General features: G+C 52.3%; 6 protein-coding genes and 1 non-coding gene across 7 annotated transcripts; 3 read left to right on the top strand and 4 right to left on the bottom strand.

Moving 5' to 3' along the window:
- Positions 1–513: 513 nt before the first annotated feature.
- On the bottom strand, positions 514–8,095 carry B0T23DRAFT_444511 (P-loop containing nucleoside triphosphate hydrolase protein; the record flags this gene model as incomplete). Its single annotated transcript, XM_062840899.1, has 6 exons — positions 514–2,906; positions 2,967–3,872; positions 3,931–4,655; positions 4,717–5,053; positions 5,106–6,566; positions 6,616–8,095. The coding sequence occupies 6 exons, from the start codon at positions 8,093–8,095 to the stop codon at positions 904–906; spliced, it is 6,912 nt and encodes a 2,303-aa protein (XP_062692390.1). The 3' UTR covers positions 514–903.
- Positions 8,096–9,473: 1,378 nt separating this feature from the next.
- B0T23DRAFT_397221 (uncharacterized protein) lies at positions 9,474–11,281 on the top strand (the record flags this gene model as incomplete). The annotated part of the gene is made up of 2 exons (XM_062838284.1): positions 9,474–9,735; positions 9,807–11,281. The coding sequence occupies 2 exons, from the start codon at positions 9,474–9,476 to the stop codon at positions 11,279–11,281; spliced, it is 1,737 nt and encodes a 578-aa protein (XP_062692389.1).
- A 236-nt stretch (positions 11,282–11,517) lies between these two features.
- Positions 11,518–11,603, top strand: B0T23DRAFT_t246. Its single transcript has one exon. It is a non-coding gene; the product is annotated as a tRNA-Arg (tRNA).
- Positions 11,604–11,793: 190 nt separating this feature from the next.
- On the bottom strand, positions 11,794–14,499 carry B0T23DRAFT_178724 (heterokaryon incompatibility protein-domain-containing protein). Its single transcript, XM_062833044.1, has 2 exons — positions 14,044–14,499; positions 11,794–13,980 (listed from the first exon to the last, which is right to left on the bottom strand). Exons 1-2 carry the CDS (start codon positions 14,333–14,335, stop codon positions 12,062–12,064), a joined length of 2,211 nt encoding a protein of 736 aa, XP_062692388.1. The 5' UTR covers positions 14,336–14,499; the 3' UTR covers positions 11,794–12,061.
- Positions 14,500–15,276: 777 nt separating this feature from the next.
- Positions 15,277–16,769, top strand: B0T23DRAFT_178680 (uncharacterized protein). Its single transcript, XM_062833043.1, has 3 exons — positions 15,277–15,654; positions 15,756–16,216; positions 16,284–16,769. The coding sequence occupies exons 1-3, from the start codon at positions 15,523–15,525 to the stop codon at positions 16,396–16,398; spliced, it is 708 nt and encodes a 235-aa protein (XP_062692387.1). The 5' UTR covers positions 15,277–15,522; the 3' UTR covers positions 16,399–16,769.
- A 67-nt stretch (positions 16,770–16,836) lies between these two features.
- B0T23DRAFT_383355 (uncharacterized protein) lies at positions 16,837–20,179 on the bottom strand. The gene has a single exon (XM_062837407.1). It carries the CDS (start codon positions 19,908–19,910, stop codon positions 17,256–17,258), a length of 2,655 nt encoding a protein of 884 aa, XP_062692386.1. The 5' UTR covers positions 19,911–20,179; the 3' UTR covers positions 16,837–17,255.
- Positions 20,180–21,152: 973 nt separating this feature from the next.
- Positions 21,153–25,759, bottom strand: B0T23DRAFT_405911 (uncharacterized protein; the record flags this gene model as incomplete). The annotated part of the gene is made up of 4 exons (XM_062839063.1): positions 21,153–21,628; positions 21,730–22,252; positions 22,601–23,878; positions 24,113–25,759. 4 exons carry the CDS (start codon positions 25,757–25,759, stop codon positions 21,153–21,155), a joined length of 3,924 nt encoding a protein of 1,307 aa, XP_062692385.1.
- Between the last annotated feature and the right edge of the window lie 74 nt (positions 25,760–25,833).

The raw sequence follows: 25,833 nt of genomic DNA, 5'->3' as shown, positions 1-25,833 counted from the left end.
AGGCCTTTCCTCATATCGCTCTGCAGACACTCCATGAAGCCCTTAAAGTCTGGATCGCCACGGACCAATGAAGCCATTTAAGTATCTATGTCCCCCCTGTTTGCTTCCCCTGAAACTTTCTCAACCCTAACAAACACCCACTACCCTAGGTCAAGGTAGTATCGTGGGATTAAAGGGGCTGCATATAGCTACCAAACAGTTGAGTGCAGCCATAGACCGCGAAAGTGGTGCAATTTCGTTAGGAGGCCGTTACCCCCCTAGCCAACGCACACAAGACAGTAGTAGTTTTAGTAGCCCGCACTTTGCCATAGTCAATTATCGAGATGATGAGCTTTGGACCGACGTGAATGAGGTGATAGACCATAGTAATATGTTGAAGATTCCATCGCTGTCTGCTGCAGAATGGGAGTACCATCGTCGTTGGTTGAACATGAGGATTGAGATATTACTACAAGATGTGTTAGCGAACAGCGCCTATGATCAGCTTGTACGGGGAGCAGCGCTAACACTTACATACAATGCGGAATGCCACACTGAAACGTGGGGGGTGAACCTTCACGCTACGGCAGCGTTCCCACTGTAAAGACCCTGTACAAGGCGCTGAACCATCTCCCGTCATCTCTGTTCCGATTTGACGAGAATGGGATATTTGCACAATATTTCTGGATCGCTTTACAACAGTACTGTACGCATGCTGGGAAATTGGAGCAGATACTCCTATTAAGAAACAGTTTTAATATGTTCATCGCATGCATGAAAAATGAAAAAAATGGCGGAAGGCCGTCAAAATATCAAGTGTCTGACCAGCCTCCCATGGTCCTGCGCCATTCGTCCTCCCCAAGCCAGTCTCCAGATCACATATCCTGTCGAAAGTGCCTGTCTGTCCGTCGCCCAAGCCCAAGTTCAGTTCATCCCCAAATCAGCATCACTCATCCAATGGCTTCCTCCAGCGCACCTATACCCGCTGGATTGCTTGATCCAATTGAACCCCACTGGACAAGCCCCCATTATCTTTAACTTCATCTTCATCTCTTGCTCCTTCTTCCTCCTCGCTTCTTCCTCCAACAGCCTCTTCACGATTCTGTCCCTGGCCGCATCCGAAGCCTTTTTCGCTTCCTCCTTCAGCCGCTCGTATTCCGCTTCCCGCTCCTCCTCGGCCTTGCGATCGCGCTGAAGCTGTTCCCACACTGCATCACTCACTCCTGCGTCGCGCTGGGCTCCGTACTTGGAGTTGGAGTCGGCTGCTTCCTTTCTCATCTCGACGGGAGCGGGCGCAGGCTCCTGATCTTCCTCTTCATCTTCTGAGAATATCTCTTCGACAACGCGGGATTGCTCTTGTGCAAATGAAGTGGAAGTGGCCGTGGAGATGTTGAACGGTGGTGGCCGCGTTTGAGGTGGAGGCTGGAAGAACTGCTGCAAGGCATCAGGCAATCCAGTTGGCGCGCCACTTGCTGCCGCCGCGGCATTGCTCCGCGAAGCCCGCTCAGTCATGACCGCCTCAAGTTCCTGCCTGATGATTTCCTCTGTGAGCACGATGCGCCCCTTTGCCAAGTCTTCCTTGCAGCGCAGGACTCTGTTGAACATGTTCTTCGCGAGGCTCTGGACATCACGTGCGCTGGCCCAGTTGGATTGCGTGGTTAGCTCAGCGAAGTAGGACACCATCGATTTCTTGAAGGCAGGTTTCGGGTTCGTCAAGCAGGAGAGGTCCAGCTCCTTGCCTTTGGACTTGAGGACATCTTTTTGCTTCTCAAGCAGTTTGCTAAGCAGTTGAATGCATTCTTCGGGGGACAGCGCTCGGAAGTTGACCACCTCAGGGAAACGGGATGTTAGGCCAGTATTGACTGACATTAACCGATTGATGTCCGCCTCGTAGCCCGCGAGGATGATAATCAGCTTCTTGCAGTACCGGTCCTTGGTAACAGAATCAACCAGCTCATCCATCGCCTCCTTGGCAAAAGGTCCATCGGCCAGTCGATACGCCTCGTCAATAAATAGGACTCTCCCAAGCGCCTTGTCCAAAAGGCTGGTCACCTTCGGACCAGTCTGCCCAACGTATTGACCGATCATGTCAGTGGCAGAACATTCGACCACCTCAGCGGTAGACAAGAAGCCCATGTCATAAAAGACCTTGCCCATTTTCTTGGCAGTGGTGGTCTTGCCGGTTCCTGGAGGCCCTCTGAAAAGGAAGTTGAACGGGATGTTCTCCTTTGGATCCATGTCCAGGGACTTGAACGTTCGTACGGTCTCCTGGTAACGCTCCAGCAGAGTGACGACATCCTCGGAGCCCACTGAACCCTCGAAGAGCTTCCGGATGTTGGTCTCCGACCTGGACGCTCTGTCAAAGTCTGGATCAAAATCTTGAGGCTCAAGCGTCTCTGGCTGTGCTTGCCCCTTAGAGAACCGTCGCTGATGGCGGGCCTTCGTAGCGTCCAGCAAGATATCGATTTCACCAGCGTTGCCAAAATTTGGCCGGTTCCGTGCCCGCTTCAAGACGTCCATTGCCACAGCCGTTGCCTTTAGAGAAGCCAGATATCCTTGTTGCTTGATCTTGAGATCAAAGATCTTCCGAAGCTCCTCATCCGAGAAATCTTCAAAGTTGAATCCTGAAGCAATGGGAAAGCGGCGAGCGAGGCCCGGATTGACGTTCTGGAACATGTTCTCCATCTGGTCCTTGTACCCAAGCAGTAACACGCACCGGTCATCGCCCGGAACGCTTTGGACCTCTGCCACAATGGTGTCTATGACGGCCGTCTTGTATGGATCAGAAGTAGATGCCCCTCCATAGAGACCATAAGCCTCGTCGATGACGAGGACCTTACCCAAAGTGGCAGCGAGGATACCTTTGGTTTGCTGTTCGGACTGCCCAAGGGCGCCGCCGACAAAATCAGACGGGTTCTTGACGACCACTGGGGAACAATTAGTTAGCGCGGACAATCAGGATCGGCAAAGTACGAAGGGTACATTACCTTCACCTTTGGAAAGTAATCCAAGTGTAACGAGGATCTCTCCGTACAGCTTGGCTACCGTCGTCTTTCCCGTTCCCGGATTCCCAAGGAAAACCTTGTTGAGGGAGTACTGAATGGGCGGCTGCTCGGCTAACTCTCTCTTGTAGTTCTGCTGAATGCTATCGACAAGCGCTTTGACGGCTTCCTTGACCGACGCAAGACCAATAAGCTGCTGCAGTTTCTTCCAGGCCTGGCACTTGTTGAGGGCTTCGGCCGGTTCGGGGCCGATTAGATCCTCCTTAGTAAAGAACAAATCATCGATGTCAGCCTTTCCTGCTTTCCGTTCCCGCCTGATCCTGTTTGCCTGTCTTCGAGAGATGATGTCAAGGTTGTTCTCGACGGTGCGAGCATTGCCAAAGCCTTCCTTGCCACGCCCTCGTCCAATTCGTCTGGCAATGATACGGCAGTAGAGGCCTCGCAGTCCGTCCTCACAGTCCATCGCGTTCTTGTACTTCTTGTTGACCTTGAGCTCAAAGATCCTTAGCAGCTCATCGTCCGTGTAGTCTGCAAAGCTCATGTCAATCGGGAACCGGCTAGGGAGACCTGGATTATGGGCGAAGAAGCTCTCCATTTGTTTGCTGTAGCCAGCAAGCACAAAGACGACCTTGCCTCTCAGATTTTCGACTTCGGCGAGAAGGTAATCCAATACACTGCCACCGCCAGGGTTATTGCCGGATGTCAATTGATATGCCTCATCGATGAATAGGACTCCTCCGCCGTCGTTGAGGATATTGTCGATCAACTTCTTGCACCCGGAAACACCGCCATGAGCGAGCCCCGCCCCAGTGGTTTCTGCAAAGTGTTTTCCTGGAATCACCCCAACGTCGGTGAGGAACTCGGCATACAATCTTGCCACAGTGGTTTTCCCTAGATGTGCTGTTAGACCAGATTTGTTTGCATTTACAGTCAAGAAGCGAAGACTCACCTGTTCCAGGGTTCCCAAGCATGGAGCAGCTGAAGCGTTCTTCGGTGAGGGAGATACCTTGGCGAACAGCAGTGTCCACCTTGGATTTGATGGACAGAAACTCCTGTTTGACGTCTTCCAACCCTATCATTGACATCAGTGTATCCATAGGCTTGCTGGATGCCATCTCGAACTTTTTCAAATGGTTCCACTCGGCTTCGGCAGTGTCAGGAAGGTCGCTGAGGGAGTCGTGTGGATGTGCCCCGTTTGTGGCTTGCGAGTTTTTCTCCGTCCGAATCCTAGCCTTTTCAGCAACTCGAAGAGCGATCTCAGCCTGCTGTTTTTGTTGCTGTTCGGTACGGGCCTGGGATTCCTTGAGAGCTGCAAGCTCTTTCCTGTGCTGGTCCAGTGTCTGCTTCATGGCCAACTCATCCTCCTTGTACTTGTTGATGCGACGTTGACGATCCAGGTCGTCCTTAAGGTCTTGAAGCTGCTTGTGGTATGCTAGCTGTTGACGCACGCGGTCTTCTTCGAGCTGTAGGTCTCTCCTGAGTCTCCGCTCGTGCTCTTTGTCTTCCCTTGCGCAATCTCGACAACCTTCGTTTCGCTGCATACAACGCACCTTGTACCTGTGTTGCCTGGTGCAAACCTTCGCCACAACCTCAGAACACTCAGCTCGGCTGTGGTCTGTAACGCGATGGCAGCGAGATGCACATTTGTGTACGCCGCATTTGAGAAATGCGTTGCTTGCGGGGGTGATCCTGTTAGCGAAGCCTATGATGAACATATCAGCGATCTTACACATACCATGGTTCAGTGCAGCCCCCATCCGGACACGTCTTCTCAAAGTCCTCTGGTTCTCGCAATATTGCTGTCTTCTCTGGATGCTTCTCGCATTTCACTGGGAGGCCATCATACAGATGGTTGTGGGTCTTGAGTAACTCGAAGAACGGCCGCCAAGTCGTAGCACCCTTCTTGCTATTCATGAACGTCTCCATGTTTCCGATCATGATCAGGCAATCCCTCGCTCTCGTAATGAGGACATTGAGGCGCTCTGGAGCAGAGAGAAACCCGATATCTCCTGTGTTATTGCTCCGGGTAAGGGAGACGATAATGATATCACTTTCTTCACCCTGATAGTTGTCTACATCACTGTTAGCACCACTTCAAAGAGCTCGGATTGCGTTCATGCTTACCTATGGTCGAAATTCGGAGTGGCTTCTTGGACAATATTGCAGCAGCTTGTGACATCAATCCTGCACGGATCATGTCCCTCTTGTCCATCTCACTCAGTGCTGCATCATGGTCGTGCTTTCGGAGGAGATCCTGTAGCACCCTCAACTGTCCCAAGTATGGAGTTAGGATCACGATTCTCCCAGCAGAATAACCCTGCTGCCCGAGATACTTTACGTAGCTCAAGATTAGGCACGCTTCGTGAGAGTTCTTCTTGCTCTCCTTCATTCCTGGGTCCCGGCGCTCCCGCAATGTCCTATCGGAATCCTCTGGCTTGGTATGATTGACAAAGATAACTCGATCCTGAAGTCCCCGAACAGGCGGTCTATCGCTGGTCCCGGGACCATCGAGAAGATCAGGATATGTAAGTTCGCGGGGGAATAGAGATATCTCGGGAACCATACGGTGCTGCTTGCGTAAGGTGGTGTGTGGGGCCCCTTCCAGGATGAGACGTTCGAAGAGGGAACGGTTCAGGTCGAACCCGTCTCCCCTCTCCACCGACAAGGCATAATTGTTGATTTTGGGTCTGAGCTGTTTATGGTCGCCAATCAAGATAAGTTGCTTGACCGACGAGGTCAGAGCTGTGAGGATATGGCTCTCCAGAATCTCTCCAGCTTCTTCCACGAGCACCACATCGGGCATAGCAGCTCGTATCAGACCAGAGTGCATAGCTGCCGCGGTGGTGGTACATCCGACGACCATCTTTTGGCGAACAATATCTGCATCTGCCTCTTTGAACTGCGTCTCAAGCTGGTGTTGGGTATCGTTGAACTGTCGAACCAGCTCCTCGACTGTCTCGAGACGCTCCCCGATGAGTGCCTTCATCCACTTGTTCACGTGACTCTCCCTGTCTGCTTGCCGCATATCCCAGATTGGGCGGCACTCGTCAGGAATATCTTGTGTGAAGATGCCGGGGTTTTTGCCAGTGCTCCATCTCTGATAGAGATAGTCCTTGTCTTTCTTTTGTCGCTTCCCAGCACGCCCCCCAACACGCTCCCAGCCGTTTTCATCTGCTGTGGGGACAAGCAGGGCCTTGTGAAACAATGTGTACTCGTCTGAGAACTCAAGAAACTCAGCAACATCATTCCAGGTAACGCTGGTCGTTCGAAAGTTATGAAATGCCGCTTTCAGGTCTTCGATGGAGTTCTGCGTAGCCTGTTTAAGGTTGTTGATGATGTCCCATGCATTTTGCGACCGCCGATAATCGCCTTTCTGATTGACAAGGAGGAGAGGCTCGGTTCTTGGAGTACACTTGCTCTTTGCTCCCAAACGCACAATTTTGTCTTCTGGAATGCGCGCGCTTTTGAGGAGGTCCTCGAGAAACTGATCCAAGGCATGATTGGTGAAGCTTATCACAAGAATCCGCCGTCCTGCAGAGAACATGTACTTGGCGATCTGGGCACCTATAAACGATTTTCCGGTGCCTACGTAGAGTTAGAAACGAGAAGAAAATAGCAGATCCAACATGCTCACCTGGTGGTCCCTGTATAAGACTTATTGGTCTTGTAAGAGCATGGATCAACGAGCCCAGTTGAGACTTGTCCACGCGGACACTGTTGCTTAAGCGGGCAGAGCCATGGTCCGACATCTCGTTGTGGGTCGCCGTGATGTTTTCGATTAAGTCTTGAAGCTCAGGTACCTGCTCGAAATCAAGGCTCTTGATCGTAGGATTGACGATGAAGTCTTGCAATGGCAACTCGGTCGTCGCCTGGAGGCCCCTCAACACAGGCTCGTACGCAAATACCGGCGTATCGACGGGAGTAAACTGAATCCAGGCGGGATTTGTTTGTCGCAAAGCTGTCAGTGTTCTTCCGAGACTACGACTGTCGTTGAACTGTAGCGGGAGGATTGGTGGCCACTCGGACAAATAGTCTAGGTCCCTTTCAAGAAAGGCAAACCCAATGACATCCTTGCCGCGGCTAAGTGCTCCAAATGACTGATGTCGAAGGAAACTGGGATGTTCACGGAAGAACTCATATCGATCCTCCTCATCCAGTTCTTCAAGAAATTCCAAACCCTTGCGGCACTGAAGGAGGAGGCAGCACTTCTTGTATCTTTCGCTTGCCTCGTCGCCAAAGTGAAGTCCCACAGCGAGAAGATCGCTGAGGACTAGGGACTCCCGGTTTCCCCTCTTCTTGCCGACTGTGACTTGTAGGTCCTCACGTAACTCGGCAAGCATATCCTCTCTGAGCAGCCTGAACTGGTTGTCTAGATGGACGGCAGCACGGGTGTCCATGGGAGCATCAGTCACCTCCTTTGCAGTACGGTAGAAGGGCTTTTGTGTGGATAGAAACTCGTCTTCGGTAGGATAGATAAGTATATCCCTGAAGGAAGCAAAATCGTTGTCATGTCTTCCGCCTGCTCCGCTTTGCTCAGTGTTCCCGGCGGGAGACGACTGGAGCTCGAACACGTTCTTCATCCGGTAGAACAGATCACGCGTATCGTGGTCCTCAGCTTGAGACAGCCGGGTGCCTTCAACAAGAACTTTGATATCGTCTATGATGTTGACATCGGCAGTCTTGGGAAGAGATAGAAGTCCGATCCCAAGCCAGACAAAGGGTACAAGTTGATCGTCAGGGATTTGGTGATCTTGGAAAAGCTTGAAGAGAGCTTTCCAAAGCGTGGGAGGTTTTCCGAGTGAGATGAGGATCCGGTGAAGTAACTGACCATCGACGAGGGCTTTAATACCTGGATCAGAAAGGTATCTTAATAAGGGGAAGGTGTGAGAAAGGATGAATGTAGCAGACAGGTTGACTCGGACGGCATCTCGGAGAGCGTCGAGACCGACAGGGCTGGAAACAATGATCTCGACACATGTGCTCGGCGGCTGATAAGTTTGGATGGCTTCGATGAAGAGCTCAGCTTCATGGGAGCTGTTAACTCGCCTCTCGCCGTTGATGACCTGACGAAACAGAAATTTGAGGCGTTTCTGACGGGGGTTGTTGGAAGCCATAGTGGGCTGTTGTTGACTAGGTAGTACGGGCGTAACTGGTAGCGGCTTGGGAGGATTGAGAGCCGGCGTCGATGGTTTGGTGGTTGTTTGTGAATAAAATTCGATACACAGAAATGCCAGTTACAAGTCGCTGGAACCCCCGAGGTGTAATGGAAATATATCAGTCGTCTGAAGCAGCAGAGTTCGGAGTTGGGGCCCTGAACTCTCTTGAATTACACAAATTTATCCTAGTCCAGGGCATATCGGAGGCCTTTGTATTAACCGCTCGATAACGTAGTGCTGTTGGAGGCAATGCTTGCTCCGGCCCAAACCGAGACCTGCACAAGGGCAGCAAGCCCAGTCATGACGACCATCGTTCTGGTGGAAAGGCAGACTGGCTTGACGGGAAGTAGGGTATGTAATCGGCCGAATCATAATCTCGATGCTGCAAACGACGAAGCTTGCCAATTCCCTTTCAAGGCGTCGACATGGGTATGATGTGCTGGCTGCCGGCCTCACGCATGGAGTATGTCGTGCATCCTCCATCGTGATTCGTGATGGCGGCCATCGTAGACTGAGCAGCGGCAGGCTGGCAGCGGGGTTGTCAATGTCAATAAGGCGATTCGCTGTAGGAGACCTCGAAGCTGCGAGAAAGCCTGAATCAATGGCCGGTTATTTGGCCGCAATGCTGGATGCAAGAGGCCCATTATGCCGTTTGACATCTGGAGCTCACTCGATGGCGGAGGTTGGTCGGGGTCTTGACCAGTCCCGTCGTCTTTTGTTGGAGGCAGACGTCCATCGTGGCACTGGAAAGCCTGAGCGACGCGGGGAACGAGGTCGGGTCTCCATTTGCGGCGTGGGGGGTTGGGGGCCTAGAGGCAGGTAAGCGGGCGTTCAGTTTGTTAGTGCAACCGACCACCTAGAGGTACTGTTATTTCGGGAGAGACCCACTGTAATCTGTCCCCAGATACCGGCCCGCATAGCGGCAGACGATCTGTGTCAGCCAGTGGTCGCTGGCCGTCAAATCAGCGGCCCGTGATGGCGTTGCGAGGCGTTTTCCTCATCGGTTGGCTGCTGATGGCACCCGACATGCATAAAGTTAACGTCAAAACAGGCCTCAAACAGACAAGACGGGAGGTAGACAGGAGGATGGAAGAACATGGAGGAGCCGAGACCGCACAAGATGTGAGCTGTGAGGGAAGCTGGGATGTCGTCGGAAATCGGATGTGGTGTATGTCCTGGCTGAGGTGTTTCTTGGATAAAAGGAGGAAGTTGGAATGGGTCAAAGAAAAAAAGAGGAACAGAACAGTGCCTTCCTCAGCAACCCAAATCACCATCACCCACCTCATCCATCACCCTTTTCTTCTTGACTCAACTAACTACCCTTCCATACATCACCATGTCCTCCTATTGGGCCAGAAAAGCTCAATCTTACAATTCTTCGGGGAAACAAAGCCGATATTTCAGCAAACAAACGCGGCCCTCAACACCAGCAACACCACCACCACCGCCGCTCGGACCACTGCTCAAGTCCCTCCGTGTTAACGACCTCGACAATGATCCCAACAACCAACACTCGGCCACCATCCAAGACTGCAAAGTTATAGCATCCTACAACTGGCTAGAAACCAGCCTCTCTGAGCCAACAATTTTGATTCCCGGTTTGTCTCCCCTTCCACCTCATCCCCTTCCCAAACCCCAACCCACTAACACTAACACTTCTCAAAAAAAGGCAAACCCCCCCTCTGGTCCCCACCCCCCAACCCACCCCCTCAACTCCGCGAAGACAGCGGGACCTACCACCGCGACCGCAACGCCGCTCGCTATCCCCAGCACCCCCTCGAGCCTGCACTTATCACCTGCTTGCGCACCACGGGCAACCTCAACCCATCTCTCATCCGTTCGCTGGACATTGTTGCATGCAGCAGCACGCTCGGCAACTTGCTCCGCTTTGTGCGCGGACAGGACAAGACGTTTCGCATTTTGGTCGAGAAGGTGGGCACCACGGTGTTTTTTGTTCGCAGGGAGAACTCCCCGACGGAAACGATTCCGGACGTGAGGGGGTACGGACATGCGTTTCCGGAGGCGTATACGATGTGGGAGAGGGCTGTCAAGGGGAGTTCGTCGCACCAGAGAGTCATTACCTACCGGTTTGGAGGGTTGAAGTTGCTGGTGAGGTTTGAGGCTGATGGGTACATGAGGGATGAGGTCGGGGGTGCGGATGGTATTGGCACCGTGAAAGTTGGCGAGGATGAGAGTGACAACCAAGATGTGGACGGGCTGTTTTCGTCTCTCAAGATCTCTGCCTCTTCCTCTTCCTCTAACAGTGACTCCTCGGCAATCTCGCAAGTCAACAGCAAAGCATCCTCTGCCCCGACCCTCACCATCAAAGAAAGCCCCAACTCCCTAGTACCCCAATCCCAAATCTTCGACCTCAAAACTCGCTCCATCCGCGCTCGCGGCGTCAAAGATACTCTCTCTGAAGAGCTACCTCGGCTCTGGGTCTCTCAAATCCCGCGCTTCATCCTGGCTTACCACACCCGCGGGCTATTCCAAAAGGAAGACATGGAGATCAAGGACGTTCGAGAAGACGTCAAGCAGTGGGAGAAGGAGCAAAAGCAGGCATTGGGGAAGTTAGTCGGACTTCTGAAGTGGATCCGGGAGGTCATCGACAAGATAGAAGGAAAGAAAATGGAAATCGTACACCGAGAAGATGCAGTTGGTGTTCTGGAGGTCAGAGAGCAGGGATGGCCGGCTGAGAAGCTGTCCCTGGACGGATGGAAGGATGGAAGTGATGATGAAGAGGAGAAGAAGAAGAAGAAAATCGACATAATTAAGGGCGACAAGGTGATGTCGGATGCTATCAGAACTAAATGGATCAATGCGGAGGATGCGCCTGCAGATGAGAAGTCCGATATACGGGAAATAAAAAGGAATACGAAAATTTATATTGAGGAAGAGGAGGAGGAGGACATCGACACTCAAGAGAAGGGCCGCCAGTATGACGGCAACACAAATGATGAGGATGGCAAAAGTAATGGCTGGGACAACCCCATGAAAAACAATTACTTTTTCAGACACGACCTTGCCCGCGAGAAGCATGCAACCGACTCCGACGGCGAAGAAGATGATCCTTGGGAGTTTGACGACACAGAGCAGGACTTTACGGCGTGTTCGGAAAAGTGCGGGTATTGTGGTCGTTGTTAGTGACTTTTTATTCAGATATTCAAGTAAATCTAAGAGGAGCTTCACCTCAATCATCAGTGAGTTCATTTCATTACTTTGTTGTTATCTTCTCTTTATGTTATGTTAGGTTGTAGGGTGTCTGGTCTTGTTGTCCGGATGCGCGCAATGTTGTTGTTCTGTTGTGTGCAACTAGGCTACCCACCGTAACTTTTCAAATATAGACCCATCTGCAACATCAATTTCTAACAACAGCAAGCGGTCCGGTGGCGAAATGGTATCGTGTGGTCCTCCTAATTACGGGAGGATAAGACTGAGGTTGTGGGTTCGAGTCCCATCCGGATCGTTTCTTTTTTTGTGACATTTTCCCCCATACTGTCCGTGCATGTGCGTGGATCGCCATCTGCTTCTCCTCTTTTTTTGGTGGTTTTCTGGGGTTGGTTGATATAGTGATGTCGGCAAATAGGAGCATATTTGGTTATGGGTACCGTTGTGGTGTGCTACAATGATTTGAGTTGATATTTCTTCGACGTATCATCATCGTTGATGTTTTAGATCACCATTTGTTATCGCCGTTGATTCCTGTGATTGATTGGACACTTGCTTTCTACCTCTAGTATGTTGACTGTCCTTTGCCATTTACTACGAAACTCTTTTCCGCCATGTCTTGTAATGTCTATTCAGAGATCCAATAGGTCACATGTGCGTCCATGTAATTGTTGTTGCTGTCATGTTCCTTTGTTGCCCTCAGCCTGCCGACTCTGTGCTCTGCCCAAGTTCACCTGGGATCTGGCAGCCCCCTAACTAGATGATCGTAACCACTTCTTCCTTGGCTTGCGCAAGTACCCCAAATCGTTCCTTCCATGGTGTACGATCATTCTTTGCCCGGCGGGGAGGTCCTGTCAACTGAAGCCTCCCAAACCGGTGATAGACGTCTTGGGCCACTTCTTCCTCCGATTGCCCTTTGACCTTCTTTAGCAAGAGAAATACTGGACTTCCCCCTTTCCTTACTACCCCAAGCAAAAAGCAGTAAACAACAGGTGGATCACCACCAGCGTCCATCTCATCCAAAAGCCCCAAGAGATCCTGACATCCGTCGTCAACAAACAGGTGCTGCACAAAATTCTCAACCAGCACCCCGAACTCCAAGCTAAGGATCTGCCATGGGAGTCGTAGTCCGTCTTGCCGACAGGTTTTTAATCGCGGATGTGTCACTCTGGCCGGCAAAAGCTGCCCGCGCAGTACTAGCCTCCCTGCGATCAGTTCACCCAGCTCATCCGATCCGGCCGCAGCAGTACAGGAAACATCTAATACTTCACACAAGGGTGTAAAGAAGTCCTTCGTACCATGTTCCTGCCCCAGGAACTTGACAGGTGCGTTGACGGAGCCCCAAGACCACGTTGGCGCCCGCCATCCAAGCGCCCTGTCTGTCCATGCCTTGATTCTCTTCACCTCATCTTCATCATCAGTAGCGATATTCTCAAATCCAACTTTCCAACACAAGTCGCGCACCAGGCTGTCTTTCCACAAACCAGCATAGTATCCCGTCCCTCGTGCCTTGTCCGCATTGCCATGTAGTGCTGCACGTGCAATGCTCATCTCCCTCGCCAATCCAGATATGGCAGGAAACAGATCTTTCGCATACGTCAAATCCCGTCTCGTGAAGTCATGAACCATATTATGCCACGCATACATGAGTTCATCGCGGGTCATTATCCTCCACACCACCGGACCATAGTATGCTTTCGCTATCGTTTTACGCATGGAACTATGTTGTTGAAAATTATCTGTAGGCGATTGCCGTGGGGTTGTCTCATTCAGCCCGCCCCCCTTAGACCCTAAGACACTCTCCTGGTCCAGGGATGAGTTGCTATGGTCGGTACATTGACAGGCCGAATCCTCTAGGCACTCAAAGTAGAGCTCCTGGGGTCCAAAGTGCAGGACACGAGAAGAAAGAAAGCGTTCTTGGAAAATCCAGCCACGCTTATTGGTCGGAAGCATTGGAATTCGACCGGCGTAGCTTGAAGTCCCTCGGTTAACATGATCATATGTACGGCGGACGTAAAATGTCTCTGTAGTATTCGTTGTCATCGAAAAGTTTGCCTGATCGGCTATATTGGAGTCACGAATTTCGTTTGTTTTGGTGTTAACTGTCAAGGCGAATGTTTGGTAGTCGGAAGGGAGAGAGACATGCATGCCTCCATAGGCGTCGGCAGAAGAAGTGGCGGATAGGACAAGATACGACCTTTGATAGATGGATGCCATCTTTCCCGCCTCCTCTCGCCAATCGAGAACGGAATCCTGGATGATGCACAAGCTATCGATCCAGATATAGTGGACTCCGAGTTGGCGGGTGTATTCGATAGCATCGTGCATAGTCGGGGGGAGATCGTCAGGGTTGATACATCTTTTGTGGGTCTCGAGATTATCGAATAGAGTACGGAGAAAAGGACGGCGACCCCAGCAGTAGCTTAAGCAGATGTAGAAATCTCTTTCGCCCTGGGATTCGTACAATCGGAGGGCAGGTTCTGCCGTTGTACCGACGAAGACAACCCGCTTAGGTAGAACGGCGGCGCTTAAGTATGAGTTACAGTGCTGATGACTGTCCCTGCAGTGGTTGATTTGCTGAATCGCCCATGAGAGACTTTCGTCTGAAGAAGTGGTCTTTGGGATCTGTTTTCCAATGTCCAGGAAGGGCAAGTTTCGGATCACCCAAGACGTTCCTATCAAAATTGTCAGCTTTTACACTTCAACCACCAACGAGAGGCTTGAGACTGGTGATTTACTTTTTGAGCAGAAAAATGACAGTCTGAGGAGGGACGGGCCCAGCGGTATTTCCACAGTCATTCCTTTGCCCACAGCCAGCTTACCCAAAATGACAGCCAAATGATCAATGTCGCTGGGTACAGGCATGGATGTATTGGAGAGGTATGTTCTTATACCTGTGGAGAATATAGAACAAGTCAGGCATGTGCTTGCGTTGGCCTCCATGGCAATGAGTGAGCTCCTGAACACGCTGAGGCCAACGCTGGAGGTCGGTGGATGACCACACCATTTGCAAGGCGGCAACTCCTCCATCTCGAGGAATCCGAGCTTGATGAGACTGTGACAGAGCTAATGGACAGCGCGTCCCGTGAGATAGAACAACAGTGATACATCGATGTTCCTCGTTCTGCTGAAATGTGTGCAGCGCACCAGTGACGATGGCGGGGTAAAGCTTCGCCATTTTGATTGTAACGCTGTCAAGCATTAGACTAAAAGGGGTCCAGCCTGGTCCACCAGCTCCCGGGAAACGCAACAGTTCATATAACTCTCGGCGAGCAGGGCCGACATGCTCGAGCATCGAAAAGACGAGAACATCCGATGGGAGCCCTTCAACCGGGCCATCGGTGGGCAGGGATGGGCTTCATGTCGGATTCAAGGGCATCGGGTACAGGTGGTGAATCGGAGGGGTTATATTGTCACCGAAAGGAGAGGAAAATGCTGTAATTTCCATGATAACGGCCCGTTGAAGGACAACCAAGGACAGTGAAGGAAGACCTCGAGTCTCGGGTTTGGGAAACATGGAAATGGGTAAAATTGTGTGTCCGACAAATTGCCGCGAAAGAATACCTGTAGGCCATCTCGAAGGACCAGAGAGAAAATCCTCGCGGCCGGCATCACCGAACTGCGACAGGCAGAAATGATAAGGTAGAGGTAAGGACGAAAGAGCCATCGTGATCAACGAATTGATCCTGAATCGTTGTTGTTGAATGGGGATGGATTGAATGCGTGCCACCCCAGCACCTTAACAGGACCCCACTGAAATTGCGGCTTGTCCTGTTAGCAACACACTGGAGCTTGGGAAGCCAGCTGAATTAAAGACGAATGCCTCGGTACGCGTAATGCATCGATCAGCGTAGGGCTGAGCCAAGCTGCGCCACAACCCCATGATGCAACAAACGGGCTGTGGACACGCTGCGTGAATGTTGCCCACATGAAACCCCACAACCGGACGGCTCGGGGATCCACCAGGGGCAGTTTGACCCAGGGGCATGGCGGGGACAAGGTCCCCTATTCGTCATCGGAGTCCTCCCATGTGGCAGCACATCCACTGAGCCCGGCCACTGTAACAATCACTAAAGAGCAGCCCAACCCCACGATCCCGTCACTTCCATTCCCTCGACATCATCTTCTTTCCCACCTTCTTCCATTTCACTTTCCCATCGTATCGAATACTACCTACCTAGCTCATCTTATCTGAGCGGCATATCTACACAGACAACATGTCGGCACAAGACTACTACAACCAAGGCCAGCAAGGCGGAAACGGTGGCTACGGCCAGCAGCCTCCCCCGAACAACCCCTACGGCTACAGCCAGGGCCAACCCGCTCCCCAGTACCAGGGCCAGCAACAGGTTTGTCTCATCCGTCCTCTCCTACGCCGTTCATGATCTCCCAGTCCGTACTTCAATCATCACAAGTCCATCCAGCTAACATCCTGTCCTCTTCTCTCCAGGGCGGCTATCCCCCCTACGGCGGCCAGCAAGACGCCCCCTACCCCCCTCACAACTCCTACTCCTCCCCTCCTCCTCAAGGTGGCTACCACCAAGCACCTCCTCAGTATCACGGGCAATCGCAAGACTACAGCCACCAGTCCTACGGAAACGCTCCCCCGCCCCACAATCCCCAAGCGCCCTACGGCCAGCCACAGTATGGTCAGGATGGCCAGAGACAATACCATGACCAGAGCCAGCAGAGCTACGGCCATCAGCAGGGATACCCACCACAGCATCAGCAGTACCCAGGCCAGGGCGGCCCAGGAGGTCCCGTAGGCCCCGATGGTGAGCGTGGTCTCGGCGCTACGCTGGCTGGTGGTGGAATGGGCGCCATGTTGGCGCATGCTGGTGGAGCAGGCACCCTGGGTGGTGTGGTAAGCGCAGTTGGAGGCGCGATTGCGGCGAATCTGTTGGAGGATAAGTAAGTTTGCCCCTTGTTTCTTTGTTTTCACTGACAAAGATGATGTGCTGACTAACAACTGTCACAGGCTCCAGAAGAAGAAGAAGGACAAGAAGGATAAGCATCACAAGAAGGACAAGCACCACAAGAAGGACAAGCACCGCGGCGGCGGCAGCAGCTCCGACTCGAGTGATTCGGACTAAGGCTGGGGATTGACTTGGTAGGGATAAACGAGAGGTAATGATAGCCGTTTTGCGGACGGAGTAGTGGATAATGCGATGACATTTCCAGCATAACACAGCAACTTGTTTCATATTCGTTCTCCAAATCCACAAATAATGAACACCTGTCACGAAGCAATTGTCTCGCAAACATGACTGAAAATCTTGAATCCTTTCAGTCAAGCTAAGTTGGCCAGTTGAGCTGTCCAGCTGTTGCGTCTATTCTCCATGCCACAATGGGACTAGGCATTCGGCGGTGTACCAAACCCCAAGCGCCATTACACGTGTACACTGACACCTTTCTTGGTCTCGTGTCCAGCTTCGTTGGTTCTCATTGCTCACGATTTTCGAACCAAATCTAGCATTTTCTATACTACCAAAGCATACCAGGTACATCTGTCATAAGAACACAACCATATTCCCGCCTCACCCATCTCCTGTAGCGACTGCCAGAGTATCGCCACCTCTACTATCAGAACCAAGCAAGCTCTGGTCAGCAGCTTCCTTCTATGCGCAACAGGTAAATCACTTTACTCGAATCAAGGCAATGGTGTGCATTATCTGTGAACATCATCAAGACCATCAAAGGCGGCGGAGAGGCTAAGCGCTCAAGAGAAACCCTCAAAGTTCGAATGACTGGCCAAGGAGGATATAAGTGTTAGTGCCCCACCCGGTTACAGCGTTGTACAGGCGTAGTGTACTAACGAGAATTTCAGGGATGTCTCCCGTCAGCGCATCTCAACTCACACCACAACCCCCCTCGCAATTCCGCGCTGCTACACCCAACTTGAACATTTCGTCAGTTCTCCCGAGGTTGTCCCCGTGCCCCTGAATATCTATCATCCAATTTGCAGGTGCCACGAACGACTGCTAAGCTGATAGGCCATCATAGCAGACGTGGCAGTCGTTTCCTCATACCAGTCCGAACCCAGCTCCGCCATCTCCTTGACCAACGTAGCATGAACAGCGGCAGCCAGCTTCTCCACGAGCACCAACCGAACATCATTTAAACCAGACTTGGACCCCCAGATAAACACCTGGCTCCCTTCTCGAGTGTCATTGCCGTTCGTCGACATGGCCTTCCCTTTACCGTCCCGGGGCCACTTGACCGTAGCAACTGGGACGTTCCTCGATCCATCCTCAACTTCCGGTTTGGTGGTGGTGTACTGTTTCTTATACACCACCTCCAGGTCTTGATCTGTTACGCTACCCAAGGAGAAAAACTGCTGATGGGCGGGCACCTCAAATCGCATTTGATACAACTCGCTTTCTACGGGCGGCACCTCACTGAAGAATCCCAGCATGGTTTCCTCGGCAACTATGTCATGCCGCAACAACACTTTCAGATTCGGATCCCCGCCGCTGGGTTGTTCAACCGAAACTTTGAGATCCGGGAATTGCGCAGCAGCAATGACCGACGACCGAAGAAAGAATCCATACCTGGGAACAGCGGCAGAACGATGATGATGGACTGTGGTGGGATCGTCGGTTAACATGAAGCGGCTGATAGACTTTTTTAAGGCTCTCCGCACGACATGGTCATCCTCCACGGGAGACCCTTCCAGGCCGCCCTGATACATATAACCCACACTCAGCGCACCGTCCACTAGCGCGTCGATCCAGTTGCCGTCAACGAAAAAGAAACGGAGGCTCTCGCGGGGTAGCATGCTCTGGCCGGGTAAGAGGTAGCGCGACGGGACGTTGACGAGGTGGTACAGATCTAAAACGAAGCGGAGGACGATACTCCAGTCCGACGAGCTGCTGGGATCGGTGAGGTCGTCGTCGTAGGTCGTTGTCTTCCAGCCTCCCCGTTCAGTGTCGTCGAAAGCAAGGCTCTTGGCCACTTCAAAGACCGCTTCCTCCTCCTTGGCGGATTCGGTGACGGGGCTGATGGAGTTGTTGTTGGCCAAATTAGGAGGAGGTGATGTACTAGCGGGCCACTGTACCCGCGAGATGGCACTGGTCTCGTTGATCAAGCTGCTGTCAAGAGACTTGAGCAGGTCCTCCCGCTTATAGCTCTGCCGCTGCGTGGCTTGCGGCATCTTTCCATGTCGCTGCTGAGCGGCACTAGTTGTTCCTGGGTGCAAGATCTCATGGCGGACGCGCGTGAGAGAAACGGTGAAGGCGCGATCGGCTAAAGCTAGCGAGCGACCTAGTGACCAGGCGGAGGAGTAGGTGATGTCCATCATGTCCAGTTTCTCATCAAAGATTTTGAGGTCGGCGCCGGAGTTGGAGAGAAAATCCCCTTCTAAGGGGGCAATCAAGTTGGGTGTTAGCGGGCCGCGGATGAGGGCGGCGGTGGGTTCCCCTGTTGGCGTCCTGGAGCGCACGATGATGTAGCCTTCTTCAAACCGGTTGAGCATGCGCTTTCCTACGTCATCTAGGTGTTCCGAATGGGGCGGGATGATGGGCTTGAGCATGCTCGCTGTGAGGGCTAGGTTCTCAAAGGTCTGCTTTACGTTGAGAGAATTCGGCGGGAGGCAGGTGTAGGACCAGCTGTAGAGGGAGACGAGCCCGACGCGAGCAGGTTGCTCGGGCGATGATGAGCCTGGTACAACCTCGGGGAGAGGTAAGGGGTTCAGCGATTCGACGCCCTCGAGAGAGACGAGATGGACGATCATTTGGGAAGCTGTGTCACCGTCGAGAGGCCCGATGCGATTAGCGATTACGACACTGAACTCCCGGGTGGTACCGACCTTGTCTGAGTCGGTTCCGCTTGTGTCCATCCGGACGACGTGGGCCAGGAACCGGTGTCGCGAAATATCTGGTGTGCCTGGCTGCGGTTCCCCGTTGTCATCGTAGGCTGCAAACAAGCGATTGAATAAGGATGCCTTGGGAAAGATCACATTCGTATCAGGTGTGGTTGCCTGGTCGAGGTCGATTTGGTCGTCAAATGGGACACTGGCTGTTCCCTCCTTCAGCTTGACGAGGTCGCCCAACGGAACGCGGACAGCCATGGACTCCGACTGCTTTGGCGGAGGAGCATTGAGGCTAGTGTGCGCAAAGATTCCCGCCTTCTCGACGTCGTCCAAATGCAGCTCGTCCGGGGAGAAGATCAAGAGCGCCATCCATGGCACGGCGTGCTTGGAATAGTCGTCGGTACGATGACCCTCGGCTTGGTAACTGCCGGTGCGCTCCCATGGTAGAGTGCTGTCGTTGAGGACAATGTGCGGAAGCGTGTCGTGCGTCGCTTCGTGGCCCTGTTCTGGGTATATGGAGTACACTGAGTTGGCGGGGAGGTGGAATTTCGGGGCGAGAACTTTTAATTGTTGTTTCCCTGGGGGTGTAGATGGGTCGTAAGTTGTCGAGTCCGTTTCCTTGCGATTATCATCCTCGGACTTGTCTTCCGAAATGGTCTGCTGAACCTGGATGGTGTATGTGCCTCCTACCAAGCCTGGCTGTTCAAAGGTGATGATGTTCTTGGATCCGGGATCCACAACAACATTCTCTTCTTCTGGTTCTGGCTTTTCAAATCGACGGGTTGGAGGTGCCATTGCTGCCTATGCGATGTGTTCGAGGACACAAGGGACGAGAGGAAGCTATCGTTGACTATATCAGAGTGGACGGGAAGAAGCTGCCTCAGATTTCCTGCGAACACTTGTGTCTTTGAGGGGAACTTTAACGCCCTCTTTACCTCCACCAATCGGGCATTGCGAACTGCTATCCACCATCAGCGCATGTCAAGGTTCTGGATTCATTATGGCCATGGGGGCTGAGAAACTAGCGTATGCATGGCCATATCATTGTGGTCACGCTTCAGCTCCGTGTATTCTCTCCGATTGTCTGATACCGAATAATCAATTCAGAAAGGAATGTGGCCCAGTACCAGGTATGGCCCGGTATTTTCAGTCCTATCAGCCCTGGTCTCACCGAGGCCCCCCGATTCGCCCGATCACAACCTGACTTCCGCCGGTCCAGACAACAACATTTGACCCAGTACCAACCGACCGATTACTCTTTTCACGTTGTTTCTCTTGAAACATATGTACGCATTAGCAGAAAGAACAATCATTAAACCGAAAGCTGCCGAGGACAAACGTACATGACAAAGAGAAACACCACATCAATATCACCACTGCCCATTCACAAAACCCCCAAAGCCTGAATGTCAAACTTCATCCCGGTCTCCCATAAGAAATATACCTAGAGACACCTGCAATGTGTCATGTCCGAGTTTTTGTTGCTTTTAGGATTCCTGGCAGAATCGAAGACGAATGGCGGGGGTTGGTGACGGACTCGGGTCGTTTGCAGTGTTACGACAATGGGCAATGAAGAAAAAAGGGAAAGAGCAGAGGGAATAACCTACATTCTACTAGCAGCTTTCTTCCATGTAAGTACCTGAAGCAGGAACCGCCAGTTCGAACCGACGACATGTGTTACTCTTCTTTCTTCACCCACCAGACTCAAACATCCCAACGGAAGCGAATGGAAGAACCGACAGCAGTCAGACCTCTTGACAAAATTACTCGCTGGTTCTGGACATCGCTCTCATTCAGCAGCTGTTGGCAACCCAAGGAAACCAGAATCTTGCCTGTTGAGACAATCTAGAATTCTTCTTCATTTGAGTCCCTGGCTTTCTTCCAGTGTGCTAATCTGGATCTAACGTACAGACACAACAGCCATACATAACTATGTTTCGGAGTTGGCACGCCCAATAACAACTATTCACAGTATAATCATCGCGCCGTCTGAATTCCGCCGACGGGAGACGGAAAAGCCGACTCCGGAAAACAATCCTAGGTAGAAACTTCCTCGCTTGTCTCCCCAACATCACTATGCCTAACATCATTATGATCGGTACTCGTGATGAGACGTTCCCACGCATCCAAAACCTTCAAAGTAAGGTCGCACTTTGTTTTGATCGCATCAAACGCATCCTGTCCCAACGGCAATCTGAACTTCATAGGCCCATACTTCGCGTTTCTGAACGCATACGTTACATCCCCCTCCTCAATATATCGATAGAAGGTCTCATTACGGACGACGTCCATGATGATCTCGACAGCCTTTGCCGGGTCACCTCTCTGCTTAGAGTCCACATCGGCATAGGAGCGCAGGGCCATTTCCGACGCTTCCTTGTAATCGTCAATCTTGGACACGTTGGCGAGCACGTGAGAAGGTGACAGCAAGTTGGTTCGGAACTGTCCTGGCTCGAAGAGAAGGGTGCGAATGCCGAATTGTTCCACCTCTTTTTGGAGTGCTTCCACCATTCCTGTATCGTTCCTGTCAGCAAACTGTTGATCAAGTGATTGCCGGCTTGACTCATAAGGAAGCAGAAGGGAAGAAGGGGAAAAAAAAAAAAAAAACACAAACCCTCAACAGCAAACTTGGACCCCGCATACGCTCCACAGAACTCATTTCCCTTCCATCCCGAAAGCGAACCCATAAACACCAGCGTCCCGCTCCGGCGCTCTCGCATGTGCGGAAGGACCGCGTTGGTGACCTTGAGCAGGCCAAACACGTTGGTTTCGAATTGCTTGACGAAGCCGTCGTAGCCCAGGTCTTCCCAACCGCCCAGCGCTACGTAGCCGGCATTGTTCACCAGCACGTCGATCCTCCCGTAAATCTTGATGGCCTCTGCAATGGTCTCGTTCAGGGACTCCTGGGATGCCGTGACGTCGAGCTGGCAGACAGATACATTATCCTGGGTTTGGGAAATTTGGATATAATGTCTCATGTTGGGATTGGAGAGGTCGCGGGCGGTAGCGATGATGTAGTCGCCACGAGCTTTGATGTTGAGATAGAACTCGAGGCCAAAGCCGGAGGAGCAGCCGGTGACGAGCCAGACTAGCGAGTTGGCCGGAGCTTGCTTCTTGGTGGTGTTGTTGTGGGACATCTTGATGATGGGCGTTGAGAGGATGATGGTGTTGATGTTGTGTTTGTTGTTGAATGGAGAGCGATTGAGTGGCTTTATTCAAGACATTTCCAACAATGACGCCCCCCATCCTTCCCTTTATACATCTTTTGTCTTATCCCAAGGTATTTCGTTTGTGGACTGTTCATCATCACACTTTCCTCGCTCATCTGCACTTGTCGCCAACCCTTTCGGCGTTAAGCAGCACTTGCACAACCCCTGGCCATCGGGGTTAAGAGCTTCTCAGACACCGGCTCGTCAGGACTGGTAAACGCCTATCGCCTGAACACTGCTTCCTCATCTTTGTCAAATCAAGGTGATTGTCCTCGCCTCGGCATTCTCAAACAGGTCAATCCTCGACTCCGACTCCAAGAACCCAACTCGCTGAAAGACACCTTCCCTTCCTTCCACTTCCTTCAACGCCAAAAAGAACTGCGGCCCATCCACATCCCCTCCCGTTTCCTTCATGTCTAGCTTCCTTCCCCCAAACAACACCACCAACACCTTTTCCAAAAGTGCCACACTCTTCGGATCTTCTTGTCTCGGACAGTCCGGTGCCATGGGTATCAATAGTACCCCTTCTTCGCCGTCACCATTACCCTCTTCGTTGCCCTGAATAGCAACCACCAAAGTATTCCTCCCTGTCCACTCGTTGCTGCTTCGTTTGGTCCCCGTCGTCCATACTACTCCCCATCTACACGCTGCCGTCAACATAACTTGCCCTCCCTTCAACTTTCCAAATTCGTTGTCTCCTTCAAACTCACACCATGTTTTCGCCGGATCGGTATCCACCTCTAGTCGGTCATCGAGCTCGAATTCGTACCCCGAGCGTGTAATGTGCTTATACCGTACTGAACACTTGCTCGCCGATGGGTTCCCTTTTCTCTTTCCGGGTTCTGCTTGTAGATTTTCCACCGGGTAGCAGGACCGTGACATCCATGACCAAGTAGGGATGTTACTACCCGCTCGACACACTTTCTTATGGCGGTAGGGTTGCCACAGCAGCGCCCTTGGCAAATCGTGCAGCCAGAGACCAGCGAGGTATCGATCGTCAGGTGAGAGAAGGGACCGGATCCGTTTCGCGATGCCAGCCAGCGCAAAAGAGCGGTCGTGTTCTTTGGTCAGGCAGAGGAAAGAGTACTCTTCCACACAACGCAAGAAAAAGTCGTGCAAAAGCCGGCTACTACTATCCTTCATCTGTCCCGGCCGTGATGAACCAGAAGTAAGGTTAGCAAACAACACCTTCCTCGGTATCGTCCCATGACTCAGCGATGATCCCGTCGTCTCAAAAGTCGACGACCTCGACAACGGCAACGGCGGACTCAACAGTCCCGAAGACTCCATATTATCCCTTCCACCTCTGTCGTTGTTGCCACTCCCCGTCCCCGCTCCCGGCGCCCGCCAACTAGCAGCAGCATTGTTGTTCAAATTCCGCACACTCAACACATGTCCCCTCTCAATCCCCCCACACTCACAAAAGCACCCGCTCCTACACTCCCACAACACCTCGCTACTCCCAAAATGCAACGTCCGTCTACTCAGCAACCGCTCCTGAAAAACCCATGCCCTGCCAAGTATCGGCTCCTTTAGCGTCCGAAAGTACTCCACCTCCCCAAATAACGTCTCATGACTTCTTTCATGTCCTATCCTTGCATAAACCGGCACTTGTACCTCTCCCCTCCCCCTTTCCCCATCTTCTAGAGACAACGACAAAGGCAAACTCCCAATCTCAACCGTATCCATCGGCGCCCTTAACCCCAGTCCCGCCGCACTCCGTCCCGCAGCAGATAATCTAAGCTCGCGAAATCCCTGTCCGTGAAACCGCTGTCTAAACAACGAGACAGACGCATCCCGTTGCGCAGTGGCAGCTATGTTGAGTGTGGCGTGAGCATAGATGGAGGACATGTTTGCGCTTTCAGTAAGCCAGTCTGTCTCAGAGTCCTGCAAGATGCAGAGACTGTCGATCCAGAGGTATCGGCAGCCTAGTTCCCTGACTAAAAGGATGGCGTCGCGAAATAGGATGGGGAGAGAAGACCACGGAATTTGCGAGAGGTGGGAGTCGAGGGTCGTGGTGGTGGTTGTCAGGAGAGGGTGGGTGAGGCCCCAGCAGTGGGAAAGGGTCATGTATGTGGGCGGTTTGGGAGATGAGGAGGAGGGGTTGGTGGATGCAAATGAGGTGAAGGAGGGGGAAGTGGTGGTGGTGTCGATGAGCTTTACGCCGCCGCGGAGGTCGAGGAGGCGTTTGGGTAGTTGGTGTGGCTCGGGAGCACATTTGGGGTGTGAGGAGTCGCAGGCGGAAAGCCAGCGGGTGGCGAGGCGGACGACGCGGTTGAGGGTTATGGCGTAGGGGACGTGGTTGGCGAAGCCGATGGCTGGATGGGGGAAGGAGGTCCAGCGTTGGTTCCCTTCTTTGATTCCCTCCTTATGCCCCTTTTCATTGTCTTTCCTTCCCCCTCGTTCCCCTTGCCCTTCGTTTTTCCCGTTTTCCCGCCCCAATTCTTCTGATTTTCTCGATTTGTTCAACTCTTTAGTCGCCCTGCCATTTCCTACCTCATCCATAGAGATCCCTTCACCTCTCTCCTTTTCCGGATCTGGCTCTTTATCTTCCTCCCTCACCCCATTCCCCTCTTTTCCCTCTTTCCCCTCCTCTTCCGCTTTCTTCAAATCAACCAAATCCCAAGGATGATGATAAAACTCGATCCTACTTGTCGAATCCCGCACCGTCAAAGCATGAGGGAACGTCGCATCGGGGTAATCATGGTACAACAGCGCTTTGAAGAGTCTGAGCGTCCCTCCTCCCCCTCCTGTTCCCCCTCCTCCTGCTCCTGTCCCCTCATCACCATCACCAAAACCATGACGAGAAGTAACAGCAGGCTGCTGCGTAAGACATAATATCCGCCGGAAAGAGCGTGCGTCAGCCACCGGCGCTTTATATCTGTAATAAGAGCTTGGGTCGTCGTCCCAAAATAAAGTGATGGCTTTGTGGAGGAGGGGGCAGTAAGGGCATGCTGGGGTGTTGCCGTTGTCGTTGCTTTCGGAATTGGAATTGGAATTGGAATTGGGGGTGGAAGTAGAAGTAGAAGTCTGGAGAAGGTCTTGGTATTCGATTAAGAGGTAGCGAGGCGGGAGGGCGGTAGAGACACTGGATGGGAAATGGTTATGAGACAGGGATGCGGAAAGGGAGTAGGAGTTGAGGATGGGGGGGTGGGAATCGAAGGGGCGGAAGAGGGAGTAGTTGAGGTTGAGGCAGGTGGGGCAGATGGATTGCCGCTCGTCGATGGCTGATGAGTCTGAGTCTGATGCGGCTGTTGGTCGTGGTTGTTGAGCTGGAGCTGGAGATGGTGATGCCGAGGCTGATGGTGATGGTGATGGTGATGCTGATGATGATGGTGACAAAGCGGGGTCACAAAAAGCTAAAGATTCTTGAATACTGAAAACCTCCAACTTTCGCGCCGCTTGCGTCAGGTCGTTGTCGTTGTTTCTGTCCATGATGTCTTTGACCCCCATAATCTCATGTGTGTTAAGGCGGCAGCTGATCAGATGGCGCCATAACAGATTTTCCA

This window comes from Neurospora hispaniola (assembly GCF_033458365.1).
Source record: "Neurospora hispaniola strain FGSC 10403 chromosome Unknown B0T23scaffold_5, whole genome shotgun sequence".
Lineage (NCBI taxonomy): Eukaryota > Fungi > Ascomycota > Sordariomycetes > Sordariales > Sordariaceae > Neurospora > Neurospora hispaniola.
Note: the sequence above shows the minus strand (reverse complement) of the source record. Positions and strands in the feature narration are given on the sequence as shown.

What these genes read in the sequence shown, in the direction of transcription:
- B0T23DRAFT_178724 (XM_062833044.1), bottom strand. Translation starts at nt 14,335, where the DNA reads ATGGAGGAGTTGCCGCCTTGCAAATGGTGTGGTCATCCACCGACCTCC. An exon ending in GTCATTTTTCTGCTCAAAAA is followed by an intron (nt 13,981 to 14,043) that starts GTAAATCACCAG and finishes CAATTTTGATAG; the next exon opens with GAACGTCTTGGGTGATCCGA.
- B0T23DRAFT_383355 (XM_062837407.1), bottom strand. Translation starts at nt 19,910, where the DNA reads ATGGCACCTCCAACCCGTCGATTTGAAAAGCCAGAACCAGAAGAAGAG.
- B0T23DRAFT_178680 (XM_062833043.1), top strand. Translation starts at nt 15,523, where the DNA reads ATGTCGGCACAAGACTACTACAACCAAGGCCAGCAAGGCGGAAACGGT. An exon ending in AGTACCAGGGCCAGCAACAG is followed by an intron (nt 15,655 to 15,755) that starts GTTTGTCTCATC and finishes TCTTCTCTCCAG; the next exon opens with GGCGGCTATCCCCCCTACGG. An exon ending in GCGAATCTGTTGGAGGATAA is followed by an intron (nt 16,217 to 16,283) that starts GTAAGTTTGCCC and finishes CAACTGTCACAG; the next exon opens with GCTCCAGAAGAAGAAGAAGG.